Source organism: Haemaphysalis longicornis, unplaced genomic scaffold (assembly GCF_048455015.1).
Source record: "Haemaphysalis longicornis isolate Haplotype H1 unplaced genomic scaffold, Haemaphysalis longicornis Haplotype H1 scaffold_234, whole genome shotgun sequence".
Taxonomy (NCBI): domain Eukaryota; kingdom Metazoa; phylum Arthropoda; class Arachnida; order Ixodida; family Ixodidae; genus Haemaphysalis; species Haemaphysalis longicornis.
In genome coordinates, this window is record NW_027526307.1 from 294,926 (window position 1) to 314,598 (window position 19,673).

At 45.4% G+C, this 19,673-nt stretch overlaps 1 protein-coding gene across 1 annotated transcript; it reads right to left on the reverse strand.

Annotated features, from left to right (window-relative positions):
• Nucleotides 1–343: 343 nt before the first annotated feature.
• LOC144172566 (condensin-2 complex subunit H2-like) lies at nucleotides 344–12,331 on the reverse strand. The gene is made up of 3 exons (XM_077701236.1): nucleotides 12,204–12,331; nucleotides 8,460–8,561; nucleotides 344–511 (listed from the first exon to the last, which is right to left on the reverse strand). The coding sequence occupies exons 1-3, from the start codon at nucleotides 12,318–12,320 to the stop codon at nucleotides 344–346; spliced, it is 387 nt and encodes a 128-aa protein (XP_077557362.1). The 5' UTR covers nucleotides 12,321–12,331.
• Between the last annotated feature and the right edge of the window lie 7,342 nt (nucleotides 12,332–19,673).

A 19,673-nucleotide genomic window follows, 5' to 3' on the forward strand; every position in this document is an offset into this window, starting at 1 on the left:
AGGCGAATCATCTATCCATGTCTCGATACAGTCCCTTATTTGTCCTTTAGGCATTTTACCTGAAAGTTCGCCCATCTCGTATTTTTTACTTGGTATCGTCACAGTTTTGGTTGGGGGTCCGGCCACTTTGAAGTTTTTCACACCTGACACTAAAGTCGGCGAACCCAGTATATTTCACTTGATATCTCTAAAATCTGGGTGGGCATTCTTTCGGAACTTTAAGGTAATTACATAAATATTATCACACACCTATTTGAGTCAAGTTATTTGATAACATTTGTGATGTTCATCCAGAGTATCCCAGCAACGCTGCCACAATCATCAAAAGACACGAAGGAGCGGCTCACTCGTGTATCTCGATCTCTTTCTCGGTGTCAAAGACCACCACCGAAATTGTTCTCTGGCGCTGCTTCCGGAACAAATTCTGCGCCGTCACCGCCTGGTTCCGGGCCGCCTGCCTTGGGGTGGGAAGGTTGTCGGCCAGCGCCATTTCCTCGTGGGCCACGTACTGCTGCAGTTGGCGCACAGGGACGGAATAAGCGGGCGGGAGAGAACACAGCAGAGTCAATTCGACACGTCCAATGATAAATCTGAGCATGAATGGAGCATACAAATGAGCACTGACTCACCGTTATTACTGCGGAGGAGCTACTGGGCTAGCAATCCATGATTTTGGCACGCTTGCCAACCGTGTGCCGCGAACTGACGCCGTCACACAAAAGTGGAAAAGACAACAGCAACTGTTGGGTGTGGGTGTGCGCCGCCGGACATTAGGCTTAACATTACACTCCAAGGTATCAAATCGTCGTGCAGGACCCGAGCTTCAAGTAGAACGAGCCTGATCTTGCTTGTCGTGTTAAGCTTACTATTAGGGATACCAAACTTTAGACCCTAAAGCGTGGGCCTAACGTGGGCGGCTAGTCATGGCTTTCTTAACCCTTTCAGGGTCACGGACGTACATATACGTCCTCTGCAAACACCTTCAAAATGGTGAATAACGTATAGGTGGTATTGATTGAAAAGTTCAGTGGTCAATTTCTTCGCTTGGAAACACTGGAAATGGCCACAGACATGGCCGAAGTGCCACAAAATGGCGCGGCTTGTGCCACAACGGCCGCACGCTGAAGAAAAAAATAACACCGGCGTGCGTGGTATGCTCTGCTTCAACCCGATTCTCAATGATGGTGTCAACAGGGGTGTTATTAATCGCACTAACATTGGAGTCCAGGCAATATTTTGCGTTTGGCGGGCTAGAGCTTGGAATGTCCAACCCGTATCATGCGCTTCCCACGGACAAGTACCGCCATCCTGCGGAGCCCGACGCAACCAGTGACGGCTCACTCGCATGGTTTCCTGCATGCGTGATTCGCTATTGAATACAGGTGTCAGGAGTAAAGGTGCAAAGATGGCGGAGACGACGAAAAAGAGACTAAGCGAGAAATTTCTGGAAGCTGGTAGAGAAAGAAGAAAAACGAGGAGGAAGACGAAGAGCGGGTGGACGGAGAGATCGTGCCATTTTGTGAAGGAACAACAACAACAACAACGGAGAGATCGTGGTTCGAGGCGAGGTCTGGGAACCCGCAAGGCACCAGCGGCACTGCCCCGTTGGCCTCCAAGCATGTGACACGGGTGCTCCTGGGCAACGGCAGTTCCGCTCCGCTAGCTTCAGCACCGGCTTGCACTGGCACACACGTACCAGTGGCTTCGCCCCACTGGCGCCGTCACCATCTTCACGGCGCTGCACTCAGGGAGCCACCTCCACGACAAGTGGCACTCGACTGCTTCAACGACCTGGTCCAACGCAGCAACGAAAAGTGCGGTATGAAAATGTCCTTTGAGAAACTATAGGGACGGATAGATATAACGTGAGGATACAGTTGTGGTTAAGGAACTGACAGACATTTGGGGTTTTTTCTGTATGTAGTGTATTTCCAACACTATTATTGTCTATTTTTCTTACCTTCCCAGTACTCTCACCAGTCTTAAAGTATCGTCTGAACTTGATGCCTTTGCGCTCGGTCTCCATTCTTTTACTGAGGTGACGCGTGACAACAGGATATATGTACGTCATCGCTTGTATGTATAAAAAGCACGCCTTTTCGCCAACTTCTGTTTCTTGGCATGTGCTGCCACACAGCAGAAATACGTCGAATTTTTTTCTTGCACCGATGGCTCTTCCTTTTATTTTTTATGAATTACTTCAGCGGCGCGCCGGCTATCGCTTGCGCATGCGATAACAAGGGGGAGCGCTGGGTATCGCCCACGTAGAGGTCCTGTATATAGCTCCCCTAGGGGAGCAGATTTGCCCGTCCATCCGCCATCTTGAGTTCCAGGTCGTGCGGGAAAGCCACCCATCTGGTTTGAAAAGCTGCCGCCGGGCCGCCGGGCCGCCGCGCCAGTGGCAGCGGTGAGGAGGAGTGGCGAGGAGCGGCCCGGCAAAAACTGGCGCACGATATTGGACCCCTTATCAGATGAGCGGCCGCCGCTGCCGCCGCTTCCACAACCGCCGATACCCAGTTGAGTAGAACCTTGAAGGACTCTGGTAGAACTGACTGTGTGCAGCACTGAAAGCGGGCTTTCTGTCGAACTGGAACTCGCGGCATGTGGCAATCAGATGTGCAACTCTTGCGCTACGCGATATACAGAAACTCTACGCCCACCGGGCGCCTAGGCGCCTCTAGGTTCTTGCCGCTACCACAGACCAAGGTCACTTGCTGAACTGATGAGGCTCTTTTTTTGTATTTTATAGGAGCGGTGTGCCGTCTATCGCTCGTGCATCTGGCCGCACGCACCCGTGCGCTTAGCGGCTGGTTTCGGTATCGCCCTCCTTGAGCTTCCCGCTTTTTGCGCCCGCGAAACTGATGTCTATCTGATTTCGATTCACTCAAAAGGTGCCGGCTTGTTATTCTCGTTATTATTTGAAATTTTTCTTCTGTTACTCATGAATAAACCACATGTATGTAAAACACAAATGATTTTTTGTCTCTTTATGGTCACCCTAAAACAGTTGCGATAATTTTTCCTCGAAAGAGACTCATCCGAAGAATCGAAATCAGCAATAAAAAAATTGACCCTGAGGGGCACATTTCGCGAAAACATTCGACCCTAAAGTGTTAATACCAGAGAGAAGCAGGAAACGACAGCAGAAAAAAGAATGTTGCCGATGTTTTAACACCCATTTTTGAAACCCAACAAGGGCAGACGCCCTCTCAATCCACTTTTAAAACTAAACTTGCTGATGAGCAGATGCTGATGCCTCAGACTTACTGCATGAATAGTTACCATCAAGCATTGGAAAACAAGATTCGCTATCGCTCTCACTTACTGCTCCTAAGCACGCTTATGAAGTAAAGCAATATAATATCAGGACCGCTGTGGAAGCAAAAGTAATAATACATGTTACAGCTGAACCTTTGCCCCAAATTTTAGTGTGCAGGACAAAATAACAATCATTATGAACATATGCTATTTTTCCAAAAGTATTCTATTTGCAGAGATCTTATTTTTCTATAAGGTAATGAGTCTCTCACACAATGTTCCCACCAACGCAACAAGACAGTAAAAGGTTTACAACAAGGTTTGCGTAATTGTCTTGCTCTATTACATCTCGCTGCACTGGTGTAAACTTTCCATATTTCACCAAAAAGCTCATATTCTTGAGGCGTTAAAACAATGAACATTTGAAACTTTTAAATGCGAACTCTGCCAATACAGCGCTTTTAATTTGAATTGGCACCCCAGGTCTTTTCTCACCACAGGTCTTCACACCATGCACAGGTATTTTCTTGGTGTTTGTGGTTATCAGCAAATTAACTCACCCTTTCGGCAATTCCTTTTCAGGGAATCAGGTAGCTTCCACAAGCAGCTCTTGCACCATTGCACGGTTAGTGGCCTCTGCAGTGAAGGTATGGGACTCCTTATTGGGGTTCCACCCCGTCTGACGCCTGCGAGCGTCCCCTGAAATGGGCTCAATAAAAGTTAATTTGTTTATCTCTCGATTGTAGTGAATACGACAGCGACTTTTTCAAAAGCAAGGTTCCGGTGATCCATGGTACAAACTGTAAATGAACATCGTCACCCCAGCAATCTTGTGCTTCACCAAATAGGTGCTTTGCGACTCACATTTCGTGATATCAATCACGGTTGCGGAAATATTGCGAGCGCTTTCGTCTCCAGCGTCCGTAGCGTCGTTGTGCAAAGAGGCGACGACGCTTTTATGGGGTGGTTTCTATGATAAATACTCATAAAAATTGGGATAAATAGTAGGAATCGATACACCCGTAATTTTATTTTAGGTCGGTAACGAGACTTTTACGCAGAGTAGTGCATCGGCGACGCTTTCCGTTTTACGCCAGAGCTCATCGAGCTATGCAATGGGCTCTGGATTACCACTTTCAGTACGAACCGAACATTAGTTTTTAAAAAGTGACAAACTCCGTCTTCAAGGCACAAAGAAACACGTATGAGAACTAATAAACAAACGACGGAATGTAAAGTGCATTTCAAACGAAGTGTACTCATATGGTCATGCGCTAACCCCGCTCGTTGCCTGCGCTTCGCTTTCAACAAGCATCGAAGTGCTGACCGGAGCGCCACCCCGGCCACCGATGCAGTGCATGAAACGAAGAATCGCTTTCCCGTCGGCGGCGCAAGCGCGCTGACGCCACCTCCCCCTTCTAGCCACCATAGTGTTTGTTTTGTGCGGGGAAAGAAATGTAACGTGCATCTCGCACTGTTGTGGTGCGACTTACGTAGTGCAACGACGATGCCGAACACGTGTTGCGTCTCGGGATGTCGTTCCTTGTACAACGATAAACCATAAAATGTTTCCTTCTGTTTATCGAGCGACGGGGAGCTGCGTGAGAAATGGAGGCGGGCCATTCCAAGGCAGGAAACGGGAGATTTCAGCTTTGATTATAAGTGCGTGACAGTGTGGGGGAATGCACTGTGTGAGAGAATGAAAAAAAGCAATGTACCCTCTTGAGAGCATCCTGGGCTTAGAATTGTACAAGGCTAACTTAAATCTGGATTTTTCTCAGATCAGTCAGGTGCTTCATTACCTGTTTGCAGACTTGTATTACCTTGCGCTCAGGCTCGCATGTAAAAAAAGCTTTGGGATGCCCTTGTGCTTTTACTTTTCATATTTCCGCGAATAATCCATTAGCGCTCCTTTTGTTTGTTTTGTAACCGCGCGTGGGCGCTTCCGGTTTTCTGACCTTGCGTTTCAACGGGACCGCCCAGTTGCTTTTTTTTGTCGTACATCCCGTCGGCCAATATTGTTTGATATGGAGAGGGTGTTACCTTGTCGCTAACTGGATTTTTTTTTCTTCAACAATGTTCTCGATCCCATTACCATGGATCTGAAATTAATAACGTACCGATAGTAATGCATGCGTAGCACACGCCGCGCAACTCACTTTATCGACGTTCATCTGTGCACGTCACACTGCGGACTGCTTCTTCGACGTTTGTGTTTTATTCTAGTCTTTTGTGGAGCAGGAGGTCGCTTTAATAAATTTCGTTCAGAAAAGCTTTGCGTCGTTCATGGCTACGTGGCAATATTCTGTTTCCTCCATGTGCTGCACATCGCAGCGCAGAAAAAAAAAAAATTTTTGTTCGCCGAACCGTGCTCCTTTGTCTCCCTTCGTAATATTTAAATTTTTGTTGGGTGTGGTAAAATCAGTTTTATTTGTCTTTTTTCGCTTCATTTTTGTGCAAGGATTGCAAAGCGTGGAAGCGGAAAGACACACGGTGCAACCTATATCTCTGTGTTTTGATCCTTCCCGTTTCTGCAGCGTTTTTAGATGTTCTCGAGATGTTCCCACTCATTGAAACGACAATACTATTGGGCTATCTCTTTTAGCATTCTGTGCATTCCAGAGCAATCAACGGATTCATTAAGCGTAGTCTGAACGACGCGTACCTGGTTTCTTTCAGTTTTTTTATTGTATTATCGATAGGCCCGCAGCAGTCCGTGACTACGGAGCTACGGTATGCGTGTTATTTACAATTTTTGCTTTAAGAAAAGAAGCAATAGATATTTAAAATCCTTAAACACGACGGCGCAGCGCTTGTGCCAGAGGGCGCAGAAGCTGTTGCGTTCACGGCCGTAGTCTACGGTAATATACTTGTACAAATAAAACCCCGTTGAAAGCAGGTGATATACACAATGACTGGACTATTCATCGCTAACTACTACGAAAAAAAGGCACTGTTAATCAGCGCACAGACGCCAATAGCAGCGAGCGTTTGCACGCCAAGAGCTTGCCAATATGCCGCACGCGCGTAGGCTCCCTTCGTGCGGCGGTGGCGCCTGTAGTGATGTCCGCGGTCTATATATGAAACGAGTGCCGAAGTTTCGTGACCAGTAAAGCGTTAAAGGACTGGCTTGGGCTACGCTAGCTCACTATCCCTGAACAGCACGCACGCATTCATTGTGTGCATGGCGATCGGCGTGTTTGCACTCAGTAAGATGACTCATCCAGCCCAAAAGCGGAAGTTTTTATCGCTACAAGATAAGGCCCAAATCAGTGGCCCAGGTGGCGGAAGAGAGGTTAGCGCCAACGAGTTTAGAGCCGCCGGAAGCTCTACTGTTGTGAAAAGGAAGGTTGTCACTCTTTGATGGCGCACGTGCAAAAAACAAAACATTGACGGCTGTGGCCTTTCTGGAAGTCAACAAAGCGATGTTTACTTAGTTTTGTGAACAACATTGTAACAAGGCGCACTCTCTAGAAAAGTTCATTAAAAAAAAAGCTGGATTTTGCTTTCATGCTGGGACATACGCAGTGCTAAGGGCCAAGGAAAAAAACAGAGGGCGAACCTGCGGGATGTTTTGGATGCGTTTGACACGATCCTGTCATTCAGAGGTGCCCACAATGACTAGCAGTGAAGCACTTATTGTAGTGTGAGAACTGAGCTGTGAAGTTCTGCAAGGTAAAGCACGCAAAATAATGCATATAATTGACTTTCGAAGATAAATGTTCGGGTTGTGGCTGATTTTGCTGTCGTTTATGTTTCATTCCCACGACAACGAAGTTCCCGCGAAAGCGAAGTTTTTTGGCTTTCCCCGGCAGTTTGGTTATTCGGGTTTCGACTGTAATTCAGACACAGACCACACAGCGAAGACAGTGCCCTTAGCAGAATTTGAGCATACATTTAATGCCAATGTTGCAGTTCAGCTGCAAATTGTGACAGTAACTCTACTTTGAGCAATGTTGCAAGTGGGCTGCTGTGCACTCAGCAAATTTCTAGAAACACGCAGACAAGGACGTTTGTTTGCAAACCTACTCTACACTAGAATCGGAACGTCGACCAGAATTGTGCAGAGAGAGAAAGAAAGCAGAGAACAGGCAGAAATAGGTGCAGGCACTGCGCCACAGCAAAATTGTTCTTTTTGCAAGCGCAGTTAGTGTATCTAAAACGACGTTGAAACAAAAGCACGTACACGAGCAAAAACAAAAGCTAATAAGCCATGCGAATAGTTATGGCCAGATAATGTGCTCACTTGATCCTCCGATTACACCGCATAAAACGAAAAAACCTAAATATTTCAATGATGCAAGTTTGAACATAATATATTCCGTAAATTTACTACCTTAAATTGGCTGGTCATCTCGCACAACCCAACTGGCTATTCATATCTACATGCAAAGAAAGATATATTGTTAATTTCAGTTAATGGGGCTATCAACAAATCAGTGCAAATAGGAAGAAGAAAAGTACCAGCCAACAAACATTATTTATAAAAAGACAAATCAATGTAAACAAAGTAATGGTCAGGCATGTTACTATCTGCGAAAATGTAAGACTCGCAGCCAAAGAAAGAATCAACGTAAAACTAACCGAAAACATGCAGGGCACGAGTAAAATCGGCAACAAAGGGAGGGCGGCACATAGCTGCCTTTGGCGATCTCCCCAGCTGTTTTCTGTACAAGGGCATAGAGGTACTCAACCTACAATGGAAACGGGAAAGAGTATTGCAGAGACAGAAGTTATAAAACATCTCAGCCATTTCAAACGTTTTACAAGAGCCTGTGGAACAACCAAAGTTATTAACTGGACCCTACAATAACACAATTCCGTGTTACACGAAATTGGGCCATCGTTCAGTCATTACAAGCCCATCACGTCAAAAAGATTAGTAAAAAAATTGCACCATCAGAATGAGCCATTTTATGCGAATTTCAACCAGCATTCAAGTACATCAGTTTATCGACGTCCTCTTCTGTACTGCTTGAGCAAAGAATTCTAAATTTCATGTTTTTTTTTCTTATCTGTTTTTCTCACTTTCTCTTTTTCTCTTCACACCCCCGCTTCCTTTGGCGACCTGCTTCAGCAATTTGAAGGCCTCAGGCAACAGTCCTTCGTCAGACCTCCCACAGACGGCGTAGACAATAGTATACAACCGCGCTTATTGGTTTGGCATGCAGTGTACGTGAGAGCAGATGAGCATCACTCACGTTTTTGCCATAGACAAAGGCACCTCCTGGGATGAGAAAAGCCGCTTGTGTGAAATTTATGCTGGCCTCCCCTTTCTGGTATGTGACTGGCGTCTGCGAAAACTGGAAGAGAAAAAAGGAAAGGCAATGGAAAATTTACAAAAATACAATGTGCGGTCATACAAATGATCAAAGTATAGCAAGTTAAAAAACAAGTAACATAAAACAGAAAGAAACACGCAACAAAGAATGAAGAGTAACGAAAAAAGGAACATTTTCTCAGTACTAATAACGTAGAGACAGTACACGACTTATTTAGGTCCATACTTTTTTATGTAGCAAATATGATAGCACAAGCCTTGGTAGAATATGCAGTCATACATACAATGCACGAGGTAAAGTCAATCAAGCAATTAATACACATTGCAGACTGTTTTGTCCCAAACCATGCATTTAAACAAACACCAAAGTCAATGCCAGCTTCCTAGGATGTTGGAAAGTAACATGGAAAAAGAAACAAAGAAAAGGACATGTTGAACTGAAACTTATATTTTTCACAACCTAATGCCATTTACGGTGTTTGTGCGTTGCTCTATGAAAGTTCAAATTCCTCTTAAACAAGACGTTAGCGTCGATACCCAGATCCACCCACCCCCAGGATTGGGACAAGATCCAGGTATGTGACTCCCTGTAGTGGGAGGCCCGGATGATCACAGCATTGGCTCACTGTGACTAAGACATTGCTTTGGACGCATGCGGGCTCTTTTGACCCGCTGCTAAGGCAATCCCGCCAATCTGTGTAGTCGCATAAAGATCTGGCTTGCCTGGATTCAAACGGTGGTTTCGAGCATGCAACTTCAGTTGATTTCTCTTTTGTTCTTCACACCTACAGGGTCGACACAGACATGAAACTTGTTGTAGTATGAAAGAACTAGCCTTTGGTAACTCACTGAGCCCTATACCAGCCTTGAAATATGTTTGCACCCAAAAAACACTCAAGTTTCCAATTTCACGCTACAGATTGTCAGCACTGACGTAACAAGGTAACATCTAAAACAAGGTTATCAGCCTAAGAACTTTACGATAGAATTAGGTGGCACTATCGATGTAAACTAGACGCAGCACGACAATCGCAGTCATTTTTCTTGACGGTGGCTTTGGGCGGCAGCCAGCAAGTGCGCAAACACGTCCCAGTGACTTCATATGGGTTGAGTCATAAAGCAGCTGGCAGTCACCACTGCATGTATTTTACTTGTTACCTAGACTTATGTTTGCATTACAACTGGAATCGCTGCAATTAGGACAACTGTCTCTTGAATGAACCAAACTTGCATTCTGTATTCATGGTTCCTTTAAAGGGACACTAAAATGTAGAAACAAGATCTCTTCTAGCCGTAAAGCACAGTGCCGTGAATGTACATATACAACTCGCAGCAGCACCAGTCGCTTATTGATGCAGTAAATGCCAAAAACACCAAATGCACCGAAAAAAGTTTCATCGCCCCCTGCATTTACTTTCCTGCACTACGATTTGTGACGACACGAAACTTGAATGTTGAAATGCGGAATTGCTGGATCTTGCGTCAGCATTTTAACATTGAGCTATTTAAGCTTTTCATTCCACCATGCAGCACTAGCTGAAAAAACACCGCGCGCACGTGAGCGTACACCTCTTGAGGAGATCCGCCTCAGCCAGCTCGACCATCAAGAACACTCTGCCCAGCGTTCGTGGTGCGATATCTCAGGTGTTCATCTACTCGCCAGTTCACGTGCGTTCGCACCTCAAGTGGGGAGCACAGACGCCGAGTTCCTGCTATAGATGCCGAGTTCGCGAAGCCAGTTGCTGCGGGTTTTATCATGTGCTAACGTGGTTCACTTTGAGATGTGAAAGCCTGCAGACAAAGCGATCCAGGCCTGCCAGTCATGGAGATCATTCAGTGGCAAGTTTGGAAATCCGTGGGAGGTGCAACAGCAAGTCTCCGGGGAAGCGAGGAAGCCCTCTGCTGTTTCTCCAGCCTTACACCGCTAGTGCAGCAATCTGCATCATTTTTTTTTCTGTAACAAACATTAAGGCGGCGTTTCAGAAGGTTTGTTTTAGCCCAAGTGCTTGTTGTTGCAAACTGGATAGACAAGCTGCACCAATCCGCGCTTCAACACGAAAAATTCGAGACTTTACAAAAATCGCGGCTCAGGAAAGTGAATACAGGGGGAGGATACGTGCTTTGACACTTTTGGCATTTTTTTCATTAATAAGTGACTGCCACTGCCATGAGTGGCACATTTGCATTTATGGCTCTGTTTTCAACCGACACAGTCAAACTTCCCTCTACACTTTAGTCATTAAAGGAGTCATGAAGACAAAATACAAGTTGGGTTTATTAGAAAGACTGCTTAGTCCGGATAGCAATGATACCAATATCGTCGCAATCCTCGAACAAATAACGGAGATATTAAAGAAAACGTGTGAAGCAGTCGCGACCCCCTAGCCAATTTCCCGCAACTTTTCTATGACGTCACGGAACCTTGTTTGTGTGATTGGCGGCCGCCTAACTGACCTGTCGCGGCGACACATGTTTGGACGACTGTAATGGGGCCTCTACTTCCATTTGACCGCATCACTTGAATGCTAACGGGCAGTTAACGCACTGAAAATTATGTTTTATTGTTGGCCCGTATGACGTCATTCTTGCTCATAACACGTCACTGCGGCGCAGAGTTTGAAAGTTTTTAAAGACTTCTTGCTTTTTTTTTTTCGTTAAAAAACATCTTTTGTGGCTGTAATGGAGCTGAGTGAGATACTGAATCCTAGTTCTTTCAAATTACACGAAGTTATATTTTCTCTTCATGGCTCCTTTAAACAGTATTCTTTACCAGGCACTTGCATCACGAGACTTTTACACGTTTTTTTGTTCCCTTTAAGTTTTGCCCTCCACGTCAAATTCGACCCAGGGTAGAGCCAACTGGAGTGTTTACTTGGGATAAGGTTTCTGGCACTCCGTGCTTTTAACAAGACAAAGATATGTATTTGAAAGACCACAGGCAAATGCCTCACTTGTACAACTCCCAACCATAGCCTAAATTTTAATCTAAAAATATAAGATGTTTTATACTTAGTGGCCCATAATATTGATACACCCATTAGTTACACAAGCCATATGTCACACGGCTCGTTATCTCAATAAAAGTATCCTCATCAAACCTAAAGCATGGTCGTTGCAGCTTCAGCAATACAGCAGAAGCCTGGTATACTACCGGAACAACTTAAGAAAAGCAACGGAAGTTGCCGCTGTGCCTCATCATGGCAACCGGATATTAGTCTGTTGGGCGCAAGTAGTGCTTTACTGGTTGTATTTTGAACGTGGCACGAGCCGTTTCCGCAATTTTTCGGACCTAACATGCCTATAGACGACTGCAGCGATGACAAACAAGCTATGTGAGAAAAGGCAGATGATATCACGCATTCATAGAAATCTCCTTTCAAAACGCGAGCCACGTTGACATCCGGGTCCGTCAATTAGCGGAGTGATACCAAACATGAGCTGTTGTCATTCTTAACTTGTTCCAGACTGCAATACGCAGCTGATACAAACTATTCTCACGCCCCAATGAAGAATCGGAAGCACCACGCGGCATGCTATAGTGAAGCACTGCATTTAATCCCTAGGCTTCCTTAAAAGCGTATAAAGTTCCCTGTAGACAGAAGTCTTCTTGTTTCCCCTTGCTTTTCCAGATTAGAGAGCACAGTTCCGATACTGTTTCACTGACCTCATCGAGGCACAGGTCCAGGTCGGCAGCGATGTCCACCTCGAAGCTCTTGGTAAGGTCTTGGATCAGGGTGAGTAGGGTGGCGTAGCGCTGTTCTATGTCCCGGTCCTGGACCATGTGCCGCTGAGACCAGGGTGTCGGAACGAAATATTTTTCGTTCCGGTTTCTGTTTCGTTCCATAAATAAAAGTTACGTTTCATTTCAGCTCTGTAACGAAAACAGTAATGGTTCGTAACGGTTCGTAACGTTTCGTGTCTGCGCGAGAAAAATTGATATTTATTAAATTGTTAAAAAAGATTGAGAATTGTGAAGATACATTAAAGCACATCAAGTGATGCCTAATCATTTTTTTTAATATAGTGTTTGAAAAACTCCTATAGTGTGATCTGACTCTTGAAAGTATAAAACGGTCTGTCTCACGCAACACTGAAAAACTCACGTCTTTATTCCTAAAAGAGATTGTGTGCGAGTATGTAGCAACGGATAACATCACTACCTTCAGCAACCCCCTCCCCCCACTTCCACCGTGTTTTAGAATGTTCGTGTTTATGTACACACCCCCTAAACAATGCCGTAGGTCTACTGTGGGTATTTTATTAAACTCACAAACTAAATAAATAAATGAATGAATGAATGAATGGCTTTATTGAGCAGGAGGCCGTAGGCCCTGTTTGGGGATTGGGTCAGGAGAAAAAAAAAAGTTTACAGTTAAAAGATCACTGTTCAATGTTCAAGTCATGGCTATAGCCCTAGCTCCTTTCACATCTGTGTCCGGGCACATAGATTAGAAACACGCATCACACTGCCTTGAACAGGCCACTCACAATCGCGTAGTTCCCCACACACTCAAGCGCGGAGGGGTCCGATCTAAGTAGGTCGAGGTGATCTTGCTCTGAAGATGGCGGGGTGAATTTCTGGATCAGTGTATCACGTCCTTTGGGGAAGGCAGGACACCTCCAGATTAGGTGACACAAGTTCGGAATGGTGTCCGTGTCACAAAACGGGCAGAAGGCGGACCAAGTGACGTTTGGAAAGTGCCATTTTCTAAGAATGTCCGGGGTGTAGGCCATGTTCGCGTGGGCTTTGTTTGCGAAAATTTCAGCCGATCTTGACGGTCCGCTTATGAGGAATATAAATAAATAAGGACGCGACGGCTGCATTGAAGCCACATGCCCGTAGCAATTACGCGTGGACCTCAGCAGCGTGCCAATCGGCACCAACGGAGAGAGTATGGAAGCTGACAGCAAGCCTTCTGAAGGAGAGTGGGTGCCATAGAGACGAAAGACGATTTGATGCCAGCAAATCGACGGCAATTTTCCATTTCGCTGAATGGAAATTGAATGAATCCTGAAACACTTGAAATTGCCACTCACACCTAAAACCGAAACGAAATTTTTTCGGTTTCGCTTTTGAACGAAGTAATAAATATCGTTACGTTATCGTTTTCGTTCCGGCCAAAAATTCCGTTTTTTTTTGTTTTTTGTTTCTGGTTTTCGTTTCGTTTTGACACCCTGGCTGAGACGTGCCGCCCAGGGTGTCCTTGTCCTGCGAATCTGCATACACGTGCCAGAGCGCCATCTCGTCAAGGACACGCGATAACAAAAAGGGCGACGCAGACAGTTTAGAATGCCGGTTGGATTAAAAAGAATTTTTCAAAAGAAACAGACTGGCTCTAATTAAAGCGAGTGTGGTTCAACTAAAGCAATACATATTTCAACACTTGTGCTGATACACCCGACTAGGGCGAGTTACTTTCACAAACACCGCCAAGAAAATCCTGGCAACCATGCTTTGCAGACTGAAGCAGTTTATTTCACCAACTACACCAGCTTGCAAATGCTCTCCTGAGAAATATGTTTTTGAGGTTACACAATACAATACGCATAAAGATGCGAAGATAGTCAAAATTTCCTATACCAATAAAGAGGGCTTGTTTGAATCCTATTCAAGAAGTCGCTATTCACAGTATTCAAATATTTGGTTTTGGTCAAATACTAAAAATATTTGTACTCTAATCTCAAGGTAGACGTAGACGTAGGACCTAGTGACTCATGTTCATGCCAACATTGGTGAACATGCAATGTTTTTTTTCCTGTACATACTTGCAGTGGCGCACGGCTACCTACCGTACACCTATAAACAGCATCATCGCATTGGAAAAATGCAATACAGTTAAACCCGGATGCAACGAACCTCCACGTAACGAATTCCTGGACTTAAAGATGTTTTTCAATTGCCCATTGCCACCCATTGAATCCCGCGTTCTTGTGACCTCTATGTAACAAAGCTGTGCGATGGTTAAAATCGATGTCACGAATTCGCTATGCTTATGAGCCATTGTTTTTTGCCCTTTTTCTGATAGATTGCTTGGAGAAATGCTCTACTTTATCCAATTTTACCCGCACCCCAAACTACCGTGGCTTTCCACGTGCGAGTGGGGGCTCAATTAGGTGCCAGTCCAGCCAGTCGCCGAGTAGTCGCGCGTCTCCACTGCTACCTTTGGTGTTGGTTCGATGGTGGCGAGTCGGTGACGCTTCTAGAAAACGAACAGTTTTGGCTTTTCAAGACAAGCTCGCAATATTAAATGCAGTCTCCGCCGGCAAAAAAGGAGAGCATCGCCACCCAGTACAGTATACCAGCTAGCACCCTCTCAACAATTTGTAGTGTGGAAAAGAGCGTGAACTTCGTGAAAATGCCTGTTTGGTGCTTCAAATGCATTAAGGAGAGATACTTGTGTTAAAACAACTTTTAATTTTCAAATAAACTGAAATTTGTCAGTCTTGCTGCTTTTTTTTCCCGCTGATTTCGAATGCCCCATTATTTTTTGGTTATTCAATTAGTTCACAAGATTAAGGATAGCTATTTATGGTCAAAGAATAGACAGAACAGTGCTGGTCATAAAACTATTCTTTAGATTTTCCAATACTATGAACACTGGTGAATGCAATAATCGAAGCAGCTTTTTTATGCATCACATGAAACTGATTTTACAGCTCATTAAACATTGGTGGCACCGGTATCACGAACTATTATAAGTGCACATTTCAACAAACAAACTTTATCTATATATATATTTTTTTCACTGCTTCGATCGTCTGGATATTTCTGGATTATTTCTGAGCGTCTGCTGTGCCCGTATATTAGCGGAAAAGTCCAGTGGTATGATATGGATGCATTCACATTTTGTAAGATGTATGTGTATATATATATATATATATATATATATATATATATATATATATATATATATATATATATATATATATATATATATATATATATATATATATATATAGAAATAAGGGTTGGCAGTCGAGAAAACCTCGGAAAGCAAAGGGGAGGATGTGGTAGATCATTGAAACAGATTAAGAATTTGGAAAGAAAGAAAGAAAGTGAAGAAAAAATGCCCGCCAGGTGGGATCCGAACCCACGACCTCCAGAATACCGGTCTGGTGCGATAACCACTACGCTACCGGCGGGGCGATTTTCCCATTCACTTTCTGGGGTATTTATGTTAGGTATGTTTGTTTCCTGTGCTTGGGGGTGGTAGCCAGCGCCATTCGGACTAATCGGGGTGAAGGGGACCTTCTTTTTAACCCCCGGGTCGTGACTCGAGTGTCTACGACATGTCCAGAGTGGTCGACCAGCTTTGAACCCTCTTAAGCTCCCTTTGGCAACAAGACTGCCAGAACAGAGGCCCTCGCTATGCATGTAGCGAATCAGAATAGGAAATGAGGGGCTCGTTGAAAATAACACAGAAATAAGGGTTGGCAGTCGAGAAAACCTCGGAAAGCAAAGGGGAGGATGTGGTAGATCATTGAAACAGATTAAGAATTTGGAAAGAAAGAAAGAAAGTGAAGAAAAAATGCCCGCCAGGTGGGATCCGAACCCACGACCTCCAGAATACCGGTCTGGTGCGATAACCACTACGCTACCGGCGGGGCGATTTTCCCATTCACTTTCTGGGGTATTTATGTTAGGTATGTTTGTTTCCTGTGCTTGGGGGTGGTAGCCAGCGCCATTCGGACTAATCGGGGTGAAGGGGACCTTCTTTTTAACCCCCGGGTCGTGACTCGAGTGTCTACGACATGTCCAGAGTGGTCGACCAGCTTTGAACCCTCTTAAGCTCCCTTTGGCAACAAGACTGCCAGAACAGAGGCCCTCGCTATGCATGTAGCGAATCAGAATAGGAAATGAGGGGCTCGTTGAAAATAACACAGAAATAAGGGTTGGCAGTCGAGAAAACCTCGGAAAGCAAAGGGGAGGATGTGGTAGATCATTGAAACAGATTAAGAATTTGGAAAGAAAGAAAGAAAGTGAAGAAAAAATGCCCGCCAGGTGGGATCCGAACCCACGACCTCCAGAATACCGGTCTGGTGCGATAACCACTACGCTACCGGCGGGGCGATTTTCCCATTCACTTTCTGGGGTATTTATGTTAGGTATGTTTGTTTCCTGTGCTTGGGGGTGGTAGCCAGCGCCATTCGGACTAATCGGGGTGAAGGGGACCTTCTTTTTAACCCCTGGGTCGTGACTCGAGTGTCTACGACATGTCCAGAGTGGTCGACCAGCTTTGAACCCTCTTAAGCTCCCTTTGGCAACAAGACTGCCAGAACAGAGGCCCTCGCTATGCATGTAGCGAATCAGAATAGGAAATGAGGGGCTCGTTGAAAATAACACAGAAATAAGGGTTGGCAGTCGAGAAAACCTCGGAAAGCAAAGGGGAGGATGTGGTAGATCATTGAAACAGATTAAGAACAAACATACCTAACATAAATACCCCAGAAAGTGAATGGGAAAATCGCCCCGCCGGTAGCGTAGTGGTTATCGCACCAGACCGGTATTCTGGAGGTCGTGGGTTCGGATCCCACCTGGCGGGCATTTTTTCTTCACTTTCTTTCTTTCTTTCCAAATTCTTAATCTGTTTCAATGATCTACCACATCCTCCCCTTTGCTTTCCGAGGTTTTCTCGACTGCCAACCCTTATTTCTGTGTTATTTTCAACGAGCCCCTCATTTCCTATTCTGATTCGCTACATGCATAGCGAGGGCCTCTGTTCTGGCAGTCTTGTTGCCAAAGGGAGCTTAAGAGGGTTCAAAGCTGGTCGACCACTCTGGACATGTCGTAGACACTCGAGTCACGACCCGGGGGTTAAAAAGAAGGTCCCCTTCACCCCGATTAGTCCGAATGGCGCTGGCTACCACCCCCAAGCACAGGAAACAAACATACCTAACATAAATACCCCAGAAAGTGAATGGGAAAATCGCCCCGCCGGTAGCGTAGTGGTTATCGCACCAGACCGGTATTCTGGAGGTCGTGGGTTCGGATCCCACCTGGCGGGCATTTTTTCTTCACTTTCTTTCTTTCTTTCCAAATTCTTAATCTGTTTCAATGATCTACCACATCCTCCCCTTTGCTTTCCGAGGTTTTCTCGACTGCCAACCCTTATTTCTGTGTTATTTTCAACGAGCCCCTCATTTCCTATTCTGATTCGCTACATGCATAGCGAGGGCCTCTGTTCTGGCAGTCTTGTTGCCAAAGGGAGCTTAAGAGGGTTCAAAGCTGGTCGACCACTCTGGACATGTCGTAGACACTCGAGTCACGACCCGGGGGTTAAAAAGAAGGTCCCCTTCACCCCGATTAGTCCGAATGGCGCTGGCTACCACCCCCAAGCACAGGAAACAAACATACCTAACATAAATACCCCAGAAAGTGAATGGGAAAATCGCCCCGCCGGTAGCGTAGTGGTTATCGCACCAGACCGGTATTCTGGAGGTCGTGGGTTCGGATCCCACCTGGCGGGCATTTTTTCTTCACTTTCTTTCTTTCTTTCCAAATTCTTAATCTGTTTCAATGATCTACCACATCCTCCCCTTTGCTTTCCGAGGTTTTCTCGACTGCCAACCCTTATTTCTGTGTTATTTTCAACGAGCCCCTCATTTCCTATTCTGATTCGCTACATGCATAGCGAGGGCCTCTGTTCTGGCAGTCTTGTTGCCAAAGGGAGCTTAAGAGGGTTCAAAGCTGGTCGACCACTCTGGACATGTCGTAGACACTCGAGTCACGACCCGGGGGTTAAAAAGAAGGTCCCCTTCACCCCGATTAGTCCGAATGGCGCTGGCTACCACCCCCAAGCACAGGAAACAAACATACCTAACATAAATACCCCAGAAAGTGAATGGGAAAATCGCCCCGCCGGTAGCGTAGTGGTTATCGCACCAGACCGGTATTCTGGAGGTCGTGGGTTCGGATCCCACCTGGCGGGCATTTTTTCTTCACTTTCTTTCTTTCTTTCCAAATTCTTAATCTGTTTCAATGATCTACCACATCCTCCCCTTTGCTTTCCGAGGTTTTCTCGACTGCCAACCCTTATTTCTGTGTTATTTTCAACGAGCCCCTCATTTCCTATTCTGATTCGCTACATGCATAGCGAGGGCCTCTGTTCTGGCAGTCTTGTTGCCAAAGGGAGCTTAAGAGGGTTCAAAGCTGGTCGACCACTCTGGACATGTCGTAGACACTCGAGTCACGACCCGGGGGTTGAAAAGAAGGTCCCCTTCACCCCGATTAGTCCGAATGGCGCTGGCTACCACCCCCAAGCACAGGAAACAAACATACCTAACATAAATACCCCAGAAAGTGACTGGGAAAATCGCCCCGCCGGTAGCGTAGTGGTTATCGCACCAGACCGGTATTCTGGAGGTCGTGGGTTCGGATCCCACCTGGCGGGCATTTTTTCTTCACTTTCTTTCTTTCTTTCCAAATTCTTAATCTGTTTCAATGATCTACCACATCCTCCCCTTTGCTTTCCGAGGTTTTCTCGACTGCCAACCCTTATTTCTGTGTTATTTTCAACGAGCCCCTCATTTCCTATTCTGATTCGCTATATATATATATATATATATATATATATATATATATATATATATATATATATATATATATATTATATATATAGCGAATCAGAATAGGAAATGAGGGGCTCGTTGAAAATAAGACAGAAATAAGGTTTGGCAGTCAAGAAAACCTCGAATCTCGGAAACAAAGGGGAGGATGTGGTGAGTAATTGAAACAGATAAAGAATTTGGAAAGAAAGAAGGAAAGTACAGAAAAAATGCCCGCCGGGTGGGATCCGAACCAACGACCTCCAGAATACCGGTCTGGTGCGGTAACCACTACGCTACCAGCGAGGCTATTTTTCCCCTCTACTTTCTGGGGTATTTACGTCAATGTAATTTTTTCCTGTGCTTGGGGGTGGTAGCCAGCGCCACTCCGACTTCTCGGGGTGAAGGGGACCTTTTTACCGCCGGGCCGTGACTCTAGTGTCTACGACACGTCGAGAGTGGTTAACCCACTTAAGCTCCCTATGGCACCAAGACTGCCAGAACAGAGGCCCTCGCTATGCATATAGCGAATCAGAATAGGAAATCAGGGGCTCGTTGAAAATAAGACAGAAATAAGGGTTGGCAGTCA

What these genes read in the sequence shown, in the direction of transcription:
- LOC144172566 (XM_077701236.1), bottom strand. Translation starts at nt 12,320, where the DNA reads ATGGTCCAGGACCGGGACATAGAACAGCGCTACGCCACCCTACTCACC. An exon ending in TGGACCTGTGCCTCGATGAG is followed by an intron (nt 8,562 to 12,203) that starts GTCAGTGAAACA and finishes TTTCTCTTCCAG; the next exon opens with TTTTCGCAGACGCCAGTCAC. An exon ending in CCTTTGTCTATGGCAAAAAC is followed by an intron (nt 512 to 8,459) that starts GTGAGTGATGCT and finishes CGCCAACTGCAG; the next exon opens with CAGTACGTGGCCCACGAGGA.